We start from the raw sequence: 12811 nt of genomic DNA on the forward strand, positions 1-12811 counted from the left end.
CATCTATAGTCATCTATAGTCATCTATATAACTACCTACTGGACCCTAAGGTGATCTATAGTCATCTATATAACTACCTACTGGACCCTAAGGTGATCTATAGTCATCTATATAACTACCTACTGGACCCTAAGGTGATCTATAGTCATCTATAGTCATCTATAGTCATCTATATAACTACCCACTGGACCCTAAGGTGATCTATAGTCATCTATAGTCATCTATATAACTACCTACTGGACCCTAAGGTGAGCTATAGTCATCTATAGTCATCTATAGTCATCTGTATAACTACCTACTGGACCCTAAGGTGATCTATAGTCATCTATAGTCATCTATATAACTACCCACTGGACCCTAAGGTGAGCTATAGTCATCTATAGTCATCTATATAACTACCTACTGGACCCTAAGGTGATCTATAGTCATCTATATAACTACCTACTGGACCCTAAGGTGATCTATAGTCATCTATATAACTACCTACTGGACCCTAAGGTGAGCTATAGTCATCTATATAACTACCTACTGGACCCTAAGGTGAGCTATAGTCATCTATATAACTACCTACTGGACCCTAAGGTGAGCTATAGTCATCTATAGTCATCTATATAACTACCTACTGGACCCTAAGGTGATCTATAGTCATCTTTATTATACGGCTCTTCAGAACGTTCCAAAAAGTACCGTTGATTTGAATGGGCCATCCCTACGTCATACCCATACATTAATTCCTGCTAACAGACCTCTGCGAAAGATAATCACCGCTGTCATTGGCAACGGGTTTTGTACTTCTAATTCACATCTTTCATATCATTCCGCCAGAAGTCCAGTCATTTTAACGCAACAGTAGAGAGTAATTTGAAGTCAGCAAGTAATGGGTTGCTATGCAACACCTGAAACTTCAAAGTTCTATTTGCTTGAAGAACTATTTATTTCTAAACGGGACACATGAAACGGCACCTAAATCATTAAAAAGAGATATGTTGGAGGAATGTCTTCTATCGTTTTTGGCAAGTACCCGTATAATAAGCGGGATAATGTATTGTCCGTCGGTCATTCTACAAAAATAATTCCCTTCGGTACAAAACAACACCCTCCGCTGCGCGTCGGGGTGTTGTTCGCCCCGTCGGGAATTATTTTTGTAGAATGACCTCCGGACAATACATTATCCCTTACATACAGTGCCACTTTAAAGTATGTGAACCCCTTGACCACTTAGGAGTTTTCTGTTGTTTTACCATGATTTTTCATTTTTTTCATCACCAATTTTCCATAGAAGGAATGTCAGGTTTATGTTTATCATTTGCATGTACTTTTTTTAGAGGGAATTGTTTGAGTAGCCAAAAGACTACATGAAACATGGAATTAGTCAATTTCAAAAGTAAGTGAACCCCCAGCTGAATTGGTAAAGTCAAGCAGGTAACAGATTCAGTGAAACTTATTTGGGTGCTTAATTAGTCAATTAAGCAAACCGATCATCTGAGACATCCTAAGGGAAAGGTTTGGACAACACAGATTAAAAGAGGGAGGAAACCAACCAAACTACTGTAGTGCCAAGGTGTACCCACACAGATCAACAATGCCGAAAGGAAACGAGATATCCGAGAACATCAGGAAGAAGGTTCTGACAGCCCATCAGTCTTGGGAAAGCTATAAGACCATCTCCAAAAGATTCCAGCTCCATCCATCCATCCAAGACAAATCATTTAGAAATGGAGGGCATTCAACATGACCGCATCTCTGCCTAGAAGTGGACGCCCATCAAGACCATCACCAAGAAGCACCAGAAGAAGAATAAATCAGGTAAAAGTCAACCCACACATCACCTCTAAAGAGTTTCAGACCTCTCTGGCAGCATCTGGGGTAAATGTACATGGGTCTACAATCAGACGAAAATTGAATAGACATGACATTCATGATCGGGTTGCTAGAAGGAAGTCTCTGCTCTCAAGAAAGAACAAAACTGCCCGTTTCAACTTTGCCCGAGAGCACTTGGATAAACCAAAGGCCTTCTGGAAGTCCCTTCTTTAAACAGATGAGTCCGAGATAGAATTATTTTGTCACGATCAAAACCAACAATTTTCGTCTGATTGTAGACCCATGTACATTTACCCCAGATGCTGCCAGAGAGGTCCGAAACTCTTTAGAGGTGATGTGTGGGTTGACTTTTACCTGATTTCTTCTTCTTCTGGTGCATCTTGGTGATGCTCTTGATGGGCGTCCACTTCTAGGCAGAGATGCGGTCATGTTGAATGCCCTCCATTTCAAAATGATTTGTCTTGGATGGATGGATGGAGCTGGAATCTTTTGGAGATGGTCTTACAGCTTTCCCAAGACTGATGGGCTGTCAGTACCTTCTTCCTGATGTTCTCGGATATCTCGTTTCCTCTCGGCATTGTTGATCTGTGTGGGTACACCTTGGCACTACAGTAGTTTGGTTGGTTTCCTCTCTCTTTTAATCTGTGTTGCCCAAACCTTTCCCTAAGGATGTCTCAGATGATCGGTTTGCTCAATTGACTAATTATTCACCAAAATAAGTTTCACTGAATCTGTTACCTGCTTGACTTTATCAATTCAGCTGGGGGTTCACTTACTTTTGAAATGGACTAATTCCATGTTTCATGTAGTTTTTCAGCTTCTCAAGCAATTTCCTCTAAACAAGTACATGCAAATGATAAACATAAACCTGACATTTCATCTATGGAAAATTGGTGATAAAAAAATGAAAAATCATGGTAAAACAACAGAAAACGCTTAAGTCCTCAAGGGGTTCACATACTTTCAAGTGGCACTGTATAACTACCTACTGGACCCTAAGGTGAGTTATAGTCATCTATTTAACTACCTACTGGACCCTAAGGTGAGCTATAGTCATCTATAGTCATCTATTTAACTACCTACTGGACCCTAAGGTGAGTTATAGTCATCTATAGTCATCTATTTAACTACCTACTGGACCCTAAGGTGAGCTATAGTCATCTATAGTCATCTATAGTCATCTATTTAACTACCTACTGGACCCTAAGGTGATCTATAGTCATCTATAGTCATCTATATAACTACCCACTGGACCCTAAGGTGAGCTATAGTCATCTATAGTCATCTATATAACTACCTACTGGACCCTAAGGTGAGCTATAGTCATCTATATAACTACCTACTGGACCCTAAGGTGAGCTATAGTCATCTATAGTCATCTATATAACTACCCACTGGACCCTAAGGTGAGCTATAGTCATCTATAGTCATCTATATAACTACCTACTGGACCCTAAGGTGATCTATAGTCATCTATAGTCATCTATAGTCATCTATATAACTACCTACTGGACCCTAAGGTGAGCTATAGTCATCTATAGTCATCTATATGTAAGGGATAATGTATAGAACGCAGGTCATTGTCGGGAAAATAAGCCCCGACAGGGCGAACAGCACCCCGACGCGAAAGCGGAGGGGTGTTGCTTCACCCTGAAGGGGCTTATTTTTCCGACAATGACCGGCGTTCTATACATTATCCCGCTTATTATACGGTTACAACTAAAACAAACAAATTACTTAACACCGTGTGTCTTTTTACAATGCATTTGTTACTATACGTAGTGTTTAAAAGGAGAGAAATAGTTCGCCAAAGACGTTGAACTTCAAAGACAGTTGAACATTCTTTAGAACACAGCTGCTCAACCGTCCGCTGAAACTCCATTGATAAGTTATCGTACTACTTGCGGAGTGCTACGAAAGACGTGAATTAGAGGCAAAAAGGCCACTTTCCTTGACAGCGGTCATTAAGTCCATAGCAACGGTCAGTTATCGGAAAATAGTTGACCGCAGAACGTTGGGAAGCCCCATTCAAGTGAATGGAGCATTCTACAGCATTAAGAAGAGCCGTGTAATAAAACTACCTACTGGACCCTAAGGTGATCTATAGTCATCTATATAACTACCCACTGGACCCTAAGGTGATCCAGTGTTTCCCACAGAAATTTTGGAGACTATGGGGGGGGGGGGCGCACATGTCCGGGGGTGGGGGGGGACGCGCGGTGGGCGCATGTTTACCGGTTTACCACTTTGGGGGGGGGGGGGATGTTTTTTCGGCCTAAAATTCCTGATTTCGCGGGAGCTTCCCACTTTTGGGGGGGTTAAGCCCCTACATAAAACCTATTATTTTTCCTGTGACCCAACAAAACTAGGGGGGTCTGGGGGCATGCTCCCCCATAAGATTTTTTTTTTTTTAAATAACCTTTTAAATAGTGTCCTCTAGTGGGTTTTAGGAAGATAAATGAACAAATTGAGATTCAAAATATGGCACAAATATAAACATATTGAAGACATCTGCTGAGATTTTGTTTGGGATTTGTGTGAAGCAAGAGCAAGAGCACCCTGACCCGGGAGAGAAAGCTTAGGAACAGCTACTACACTTTGCCTCCACATATTAATGTGAGGCCTCCTTCTCTGCAATGACTGATCAAAACAAAGCAGAGAAACAGACTGTGCCTGGAGAAGAGCTTGATATCAGCAGTTGCCTCCCTTTGTTTTAGGAAGAGAAATTAACAAATGTAGATTTAAAATATGGCACAAAATAAACATATTGAAGACTATAATGGTCTAAAGGTGCTCATTATAGTTAATGTCAGATATCCTCTGTTCAATTTTCAAACTCTCCCTCACTATATTACTTTTTTGATCGAGCAATATTCCATGACACCTGATACGATGCCAACGTGACCGTTTTAGAGTACTTAGCCGAGTCTGACTGATGTATCAAAGAATGTACCTTGTGCTTGCCCAGCTCTGCTTTTAGGAACTCCTGGGCTATGTTAGCATCCAAGTTCAAGGCTTTAAAATGCGACCGTGACGTCTGCATATTAAGCAAAGGGGTTTTCCATTTCGCTCCGCAAATAATTCCTCCCATTCAGGCAAGAAGGCCCGGTGTTCATATTCATACATTCGTTTAGCTCTACGCTTTGCTGGATCCATGGCATTCTTTCAGTAGCTAGCTACCGCTAGTCTGGCTAGTAACTTTCTGAAACTGGGTGCACACATTAGAATGTTTCACTTTGGAACATTAACGTTACTTGAAGACATCTCTCAAGATCGAGTGATGACAAAATACACATGAATAAATACCCCCATTCAAATCGTACAGCTTTTTGACTGTATTTCCAAATATATTGCGAGCAAAATATGCTTTTTAGATGGTTTAGATGGCCGGCAACTACTAACTGCTATCTTATCTTCAAACAGAAAGTAACGTGTGCGCATCGGGGCAGAAGTCCGCAGAGGACAATTGTAAACTCGCGATCATCTAGTGACAAAAATGACATGCCGTTGTGCAAATAAGATAAATAACACAAAGCTATTTATTGTGTTTAATAAAATAACAAGCTATAGAGTATAGACCTGTTCTACAGGAAAGGTATCCTTAACTGACTTCCGTTGTGATCTGGCGCTTTATAGAAAATTAAATTGAGCAAAGTTAACTTGACCTTTCAGGGGGGGTGCCGTTGGGGGGCGGGGCACCCCCTTATACAATGGTAGGGGAAACACTAACATATCTCAACAGTGTTTTGTTTTCGGCACAGTCGCAGGCAGACAGCCGAACTTCGTGCTCTCATGCAATCCCAATGAGAGCGACACGAACTTCGTATGAGCAAAAAAAAAAAAAAAAAAAAACTGTGCACGCAGAGACTATGGCGGCCGAAATTAGACTATGGCGGTGCGCCATAGTCTCGTCAATATGTGGGAAACACTGGGTGATCTATAGTCATCTATATAACTACCTACTCGACCCTAAGGTGATCTATAGTCATCTATATAACTACCTACTCGACCCTAAGGTGATCTATAGTCATCTATAGTCATCTATATAACTACCTACTCGACCCTAAGGTGATCTATAGTCATCTGTATAACTACCTACTGGACCCTAAGGTGATCTATAGTCATCTATAGTCATCTATAGTCATCTATATAACTACCTCCTGGACCCTAAGGTGATCTATAGTCATCTATAGTCATCTATAGTCATCTATATAACTACCCACTGGACCCTAAGGTGAGCTATAGTCATCTATAGTCATCTATAGTCATCTATATAACTACCTACTGGACCCTAAGGTGAGCTATAGTCATCTATAGTCATCTATATAACTACCTACTCGACCCTAAGGTGAGCTATAGTCATCTATATAACTACCTACTGGACCCTAAGGTGATCTATAGTCATCTATATAACTACCCACTGGACCCTAAGGTGATCTATAGTCATCTATAGTCATCTATAGTCATCTATATAACTACCTCCTGGACCCTAAGGTGATCTATAGTCATCTATAGTCATCTATAGTCATCTATATAACTACCCACTGGACCCTAAGGTGAGCTATAGTCATCTATAGTCATCTATAGTCATCTATATAACTACCTACTGGACCCTAAGGTGAGCTATAGTCATCTATAGTCATCTATATAACTACCTACTCGACCCTAAGGTGAGCTATAGTCATCTATATAACTACCTACTGGACCCTAAGGTGATCTATAGTCATCTATATAACTACCCACTGGACCCTAAGGTGAGCTATAGTCATCTATATAACTACCTACTGGACCCTAAGGTGATCTATAGTCATCTGTATAACTACCTACTGGACCCTAAGGTGAGCTATAGTCATCTATAGTCATCTATATAACTACCCACTGGACCCTAAGGTGAGCTATAGTCATCTATAGTCATCTATATAACTACCCACTGGACCCTAAGGTGAGCTATAGTCATCTATAGTCATCTATATAACTACCCACTGGACCCTAAGGTGAGCTATAGTCATCTATAGTCATCTATATAACTACCCACTGGACCCTAAGGTGATCTATAGTCATCTATAGTCATCTATATAACTACCTACTGGACCCTAAGGTGATCTATAGTCATCTGTATAACTACCTACTGGACCCTAAGGTGAGCTATAGTCATCTATAGTCATCTATATAACTACCTACTGGACCCTAAGGTGAGCTATAGTCATCTATATAACTACCTACTGGACCCTAAGGTGATCTATAGTCATCTGTATAACTACCTACTGGACCCTAAGGTGATCTATAGTCATCTATAGTCATCTATATAACTACCTACTGGACCCTAAGGTGATCTATAGTCATCTATAGTCATCTATAGTCATCTATATAACTACCCACTGGACCCTAAGGTGAGCTATAGTCATCTATAGTCATCTATATAACTACCTCCTGGACCCTAAGGTGAGCTATAGTCATCTATATAACTACCTCCTGGACCCTAAGGTGATCTATAGTCATCTATATAACTACCTACTGGACCCTAAGGTTGGGGGGTTCATTATATAAGTTAGTTTATCTGTTTTGCCAACCTCTTGCCTGATGCCCATCTGTGTGCTGGTATGTGTATTTATTTGGTATAGTGCTGGTTCGGGTAGAACTCTGTACTGTACTTCAAAAAACCTACTGAACTGACATCTGTCCAGCCTTTGTTTTATCGATGTTTTCAGGAGGCAGGGGTGCTGTGTGTTGTTTGCTCTTCTCATTCGTTCATCATCCGTCCTTCTTCCCCTCTTCCCTCTCTTCCCTGCCTCTCCCCTCTCTGCCTCTCTCCCATCTCTGCCTCTCTTCTCTGCCTCTCCCCTCTCTGCCTCATCCATCTCTCCCCTCTCTTCTCTCTCCCCTCTCTGCCTCTCCCCTCTCTGCCTCTTCCCTCTCTGCCTCTCTCCCCTCTCTGCCTCTCCCCTCTCTGCCTCTCTCCCCTCTCTGCCTCTTCCCTCTCTCCCCTCTCTTCTCTCTTCCCTCTCTGCCTCTCTCCCATCTCTTCCCTCTTCCCTCTCTGCCTCGTCTCCCTCTGCCTCGTCCCTCTCTGCTTTCAGAGTCGCAGGGCCCACAACATTGAGCTGCAGGGGGCCGTGGTCATCTTTGATGAGGCGCACAACGTGGTAAGTCTAGTTCACACACCACATCACTCAATGTGTTTACACGATGGTATCAATTCGAATCTAGCTTTATTTGGACAATGCTATTTTTTGGGGCAACTGCTATTATCCTAATATATATGGCAGTGAATAAATCGAATCATTGGCCGAAAGCATGCCATATCCCGGTACGATAGGTGGCGCGGTTTTCATTACAACTAGTGGTGATACAGCCATTTCCGCTTGACCTCTTCACCACTACCAACAACAACACAACATTCGAGAAAGGTGGCGAACGGAGATCAAGGTGAAGCTACGTCCCTCTACATTTCGTGCATGATGACAATAGGAGTACTGCGAATGCAAACAGCGCTATTGGTTAGATTGATAATGGAGAGAACCCGACACCCGGCAGCGACAACTTATTGTCTCTTTCGACTTCCGGGTCACGACCTGGGAGGGAGGGAGGGAGGGAGGGGGAGGGCGGCTGGATCTCAAGCATGCGCAAAGACGCAGAGTCCAGTTCCTAGTCCAATTCACTGTTTACAAGCGCGTGATGCCCGAAATTATAAACTAACTCGGACTGAGTTATCTCGGGGTGTCGACCGAATCGTAGTCGGACCGCAATTATTCGAACAAAGTTGTTCACAAGAAAGAGATAATTCTATTTCAGTTCAAATAAGCCAGTAATTCGAATCCATATCACCAGGCTGAGAGCCTCGTTGAGGCCTTTCCCACCAGCAGGGAACCGGATCCAGTCTGGTTCACACACCAACAAGGAACCGGATCCAGTCTGGTTCACACGCCAACAAGGAACTGGATCCAGTCTGGTTCACACACCAACAGGGAACTGGATCCAGTCTGGTTCACACACCACATTTTGAACCATTTGCAGCATTTCAATAAAACACACACATGCATGTTCATCTCTGGCCACAGTGAGGGGCTGTGGGTTTAAAAGCTAGTAAATGCTGTGCAGGACACTCAAAATGATTGTGTGTCTGTGTGTCTGTGTGTCTGTGTGTCTGTGTGTCTGTGTGTCCGTGTGTCCGTGTGTCCGTGTGTCCGTGTGTCCGTGTGTCCGTGTGTCCGTGTGTCCGTGTGTCCGTGTGTCCGTGTGTCCGTGTGTCCGTGTGTCCGTGTGTCCGTGTGTCCGTGTGTCCGTGTGTCCGTGTGTCCGTGTGTCCGTGTGTCCGTGTGTCCGTGTGTGTGTGTGTGTGTGTGTGTGTGTGTGTGTGTGTGTGTGTGTGTGTGACCCCACTACAGGAGAAGATGTGTGAGGAGGCCACGTCGTTTGATCTGACCCCCTTTGACCTGAGCTCAGCTCTGCAGGCGGTGGACAAGCTGCTGCATGAACAGGCCGCGGATGCTGGGAAGGGGGAGGACTTCAGTGACAACTTCAGCGATTCCTCAAGCTCAGGTGAGCAGCCACCTGTTACACACACACACACACACACACACACCCACACACACACACACACACAATCTCTGTCTCTCTCTCGTGCTCACTCAAACACATATACAGGCATGGAGAACTCTCTCTCACACACACACACACACACACACACACAGACATGCACAAAGGTCTACTCAAACAGGCATGCTGCTTTTTTCTTAAATGCAAATTATGTATCTAGTACCAACCCACACATACCAACTATCAAGCACACACACTGATATAAGAAAAACCTCAGCCTTATACCCCCACAGACCCAGATAAATGCCCCTAATTACTCCACAGACCCAGATTAATGCCCCTTATACCCCCACAGACCCAGATAATGCCCCTAATTACTCCACAGACCCAGATTAATGCCCCTTATACCCCCACAGACCCAGAGAAATGCCCCTGATCACAAAAAGGCGACAGTGGTACAGTAGGAAGAGAAGTGGTTAGTAATCAGAAGGTTGCTAGTTCAATTCCCTGTTGAAGCATCCTTGAACAAGACACTGAACCCCTAATTGCTCCTGATGTGAAGTGTGCCATCAGTGTAGATGTAAAGTGTATATACATCCTTGTAAGATGCTTTGGATAAAAGGGTCTGCTAAAGGACTTAATGTAAAAGTAAATGCACATGATGTCCATAAATGTCCATGGGCACACATGATTGACTCTTTGTGTGTGGGTGTGTTTGTGTGCCATGTTGAATCTTGTGACTTTCTTGTGTCAGTGTACTAACGTCTACTGTAACAATGTTTCTTTTATTTGCAGAGCTGAAGCTAAACATAGAAAGCGTGGCCAAAATAAAGCGTGAGTTAAAGTCTCTCTTGTATTTTAAAATGTACTGTTTTCTTAGTCTTAATGTATGTATTGTTTTACCTAGACGCCCATATGTGTAACGTGATTTACCTTTGTTTTTCATCAGAGATCATAATGGACCTAGAGATGACCGTCAACTCTTACGAGATTAAACCAAACAGTCCGGGCATTACTAAACCTGGAAGGTAAGGAAAGACGCACGCAAGCATGCGTGATATTTTCCATTCTACTGTATTTCACATCTCTAGCTCAATGCTGACAATAATTGTCTGTAGTGAAACTGACAATAGTTTTAGTTATACATTTTTATTTGTGTGTGTGTGTGTGTGTGTGTGTGTGTGTGTGTGTGTGTCTGTGTGCGTGTGTGTTTGCGTGTGTGTGTGTGTGTGTGTCTCTCTCCACAGCTTCATCTATGAGCTCTTCAAGAAGGTCCAAGTGACCTCTAAAACCAAGACTGAAGTGGTGGAGACGATGGACAAGATCACTGGATACCTCTCCAGCCGTCAGTCTCACACACACACACACACACACACACACACACACACACACACACACACACACACTGGATACCTCTCCAGCAGTCAGTTACACACAGCTCCTCACACACACACACACACACACACACACACTGGATACCTCTCCAGCCGTCAGTTACACACAGATCCTCCCATGCACACACACACACACACACACACACACTGGATACCTCTCCAGCCGTCAGTTACTCCATAAGCCTTTTCACTCATGCTTAAACCCCCTCCTCCATAATATCACCTGGTCCATGTCCACACAGCTCCTCACACACACAAACTTGGAGGTTATTGGTATATTTAACCAGGAAACAGCACATCTGACAGGTTGTGTTACAGTCTGTTTTCATCTGTATGCATTCTCTGGTGTGTGTGTGTGTGTGTGTGTGTGTGTGTGTGTGTGTGTGTGTGTACAGAACCTGGGATCTTCCTCAACACGAGCGGATTGCAGAAGCTGTCTGACATCATCCAGGTAAAACTGACAAACAGCACTCACCGCGCTCATCAGTTTACTCATCACACAGTACCACTCATCACACTCAGGGCTGGTGAGAAAAACAACACTCATCAGTTTAATCATCATGTTTTATCCCTCATCATGCTCAAGGCTGGTGAGAAAAACAACAGGTGCCAGTCATGATCTAGATCTGTTCTGATTGAGGGATCCCTGATGAGGGAGGAACTGATGAGAGCACTATATCCAACACTGCGATATTTATGGCTGCTTCTGATAAGCTGGTTTACCCGAGGACCTGATTGGTCCAAATGTTCAGACACTAACTTGTCTTGAAGTATCAAGCACGTTTAAAAGTGCAATGCTAATTATGTAAAAAAAATTGGTCAAATTCAGCTAAATTCACCTCAGGCTTTCTGCATCTAGTGTGATTGCTCAAACTAACTGTCGTTCCTGCCAATCTACAGCAGGGGGCGCTCCTTCTCTAACAGCGCTTTAAGAGCGTGGAAGAGAGGGTTGTAATTTGATTGGCTGTAGAGCTCAAATGTCAGCAGTTGATGTACAGCACCGGTGCAGAAGTATTAGGCCCTTTAGTTGTTCCACAAAATATTTTTGTCTCAGACTGTAAATTTCGGTCCCTATAAGCATTAGTGTGTCTGTAGGAAATATCATATTTTATATTCTCAATCACAATGTGTCCTAGTGAGACATTTATATGCTGTTAAAGAAACAACGTAACAGATCACACAATGCCATCAGCAGTGTTATTTGGGATCAAATAAAGAGACAATCTAAAGCCGCTGAGCAATTGGGGCAAGTTCTTCAAGATGCTTGAAAGACCCTACCTGCACCCTACCTGAAAACACTGCAGGTGTCCCTACAGGCGAACTGGTGCTGAGTACAGACAAAGGGAGATCGCCACAAATATTGATTTGATTTAGTTCTTTTAGTTTACTGCACTTTGTATGTTGTTATTTCAGTAAAAGCTATGATTCCATGCTACTGGTGTTTCTGTGTGTGTGTGTGTGTGTGTGTGTGTGTGTGTGTTTGTGTGTGTAGGGAACGTACTGAGCTACTGGTGTTTCTCCGTGTGTGTGCGTGTGTGTAAAAGCTATGTTTTCCATGTCATTATTTGTCTTTGGACTGCACCTTGAAGTGTCCTGTGCTTTGTGTGTTCAGTGGGGAAAATTAGTATTTGACCCTCTGCCGATTTCGCAAGTTTGGCCCCTTGCAAAGAAATGTGTGATCTATAATTGTTATGGTCGGCCTATTTTAACAGTGACAAACAGAATATCAACAAAAACATCCAGAAAACTGCATTTTATAACCGTTATGGATTTATTTGCATTTGTTGCGGCAAATTAGTATTTGTAGTTGTGCAGGTGAGCTACCCAAGAACGTCAGTAGTGTTAAAGAGCATGTTGTGAGATGATGGGTAGACAGAGACTGTTACTGTTGATCCGGACGGAATTGTAAATGAATGCAACTTTAAGTCAAACTGCCTTTTATGTTTTGTTTGTAGTTGGTGTTTCCAGGCGATCCAGCAGAGGGCAGCAGTGTGCCTGTGGAGCAGGGAACACAGCAGTTTAAGGTGAGTGAATCTGATGGTGAGCCAAAGTAGGCTCCT

General features: G+C 43.0%; 1 protein-coding gene across 1 annotated transcript in view; it reads left to right on the plus strand.

Moving 5' to 3' along the window:
• The window catches only part of rtel1 (regulator of telomere elongation helicase 1), a gene marked incomplete at both ends in the record, with an annotated part of 66695 nt that overhangs the window by 11935 nt on the left and 41949 nt on the right, over positions 1–12811 (plus strand). The window contains 7 exon segments of the mRNA XM_080833317.1: positions 7899–7964; positions 9207–9360; positions 10153–10191; positions 10307–10385; positions 10605–10702; positions 11147–11202; positions 12707–12775. Of these exon segments, the coding sequence (XP_080689443.1) occupies positions 7899–7964; positions 9207–9360; positions 10153–10191; positions 10307–10385; positions 10605–10702; positions 11147–11202; positions 12707–12775 (561 nt within the window).

The sequence above is a fragment of the Sprattus sprattus genome (genome assembly GCF_963457725.1).
Source record: "Sprattus sprattus genome assembly, chromosome: 2".
Classification (NCBI taxonomy): domain Eukaryota; kingdom Metazoa; phylum Chordata; class Actinopteri; order Clupeiformes; family Clupeidae; genus Sprattus; species Sprattus sprattus.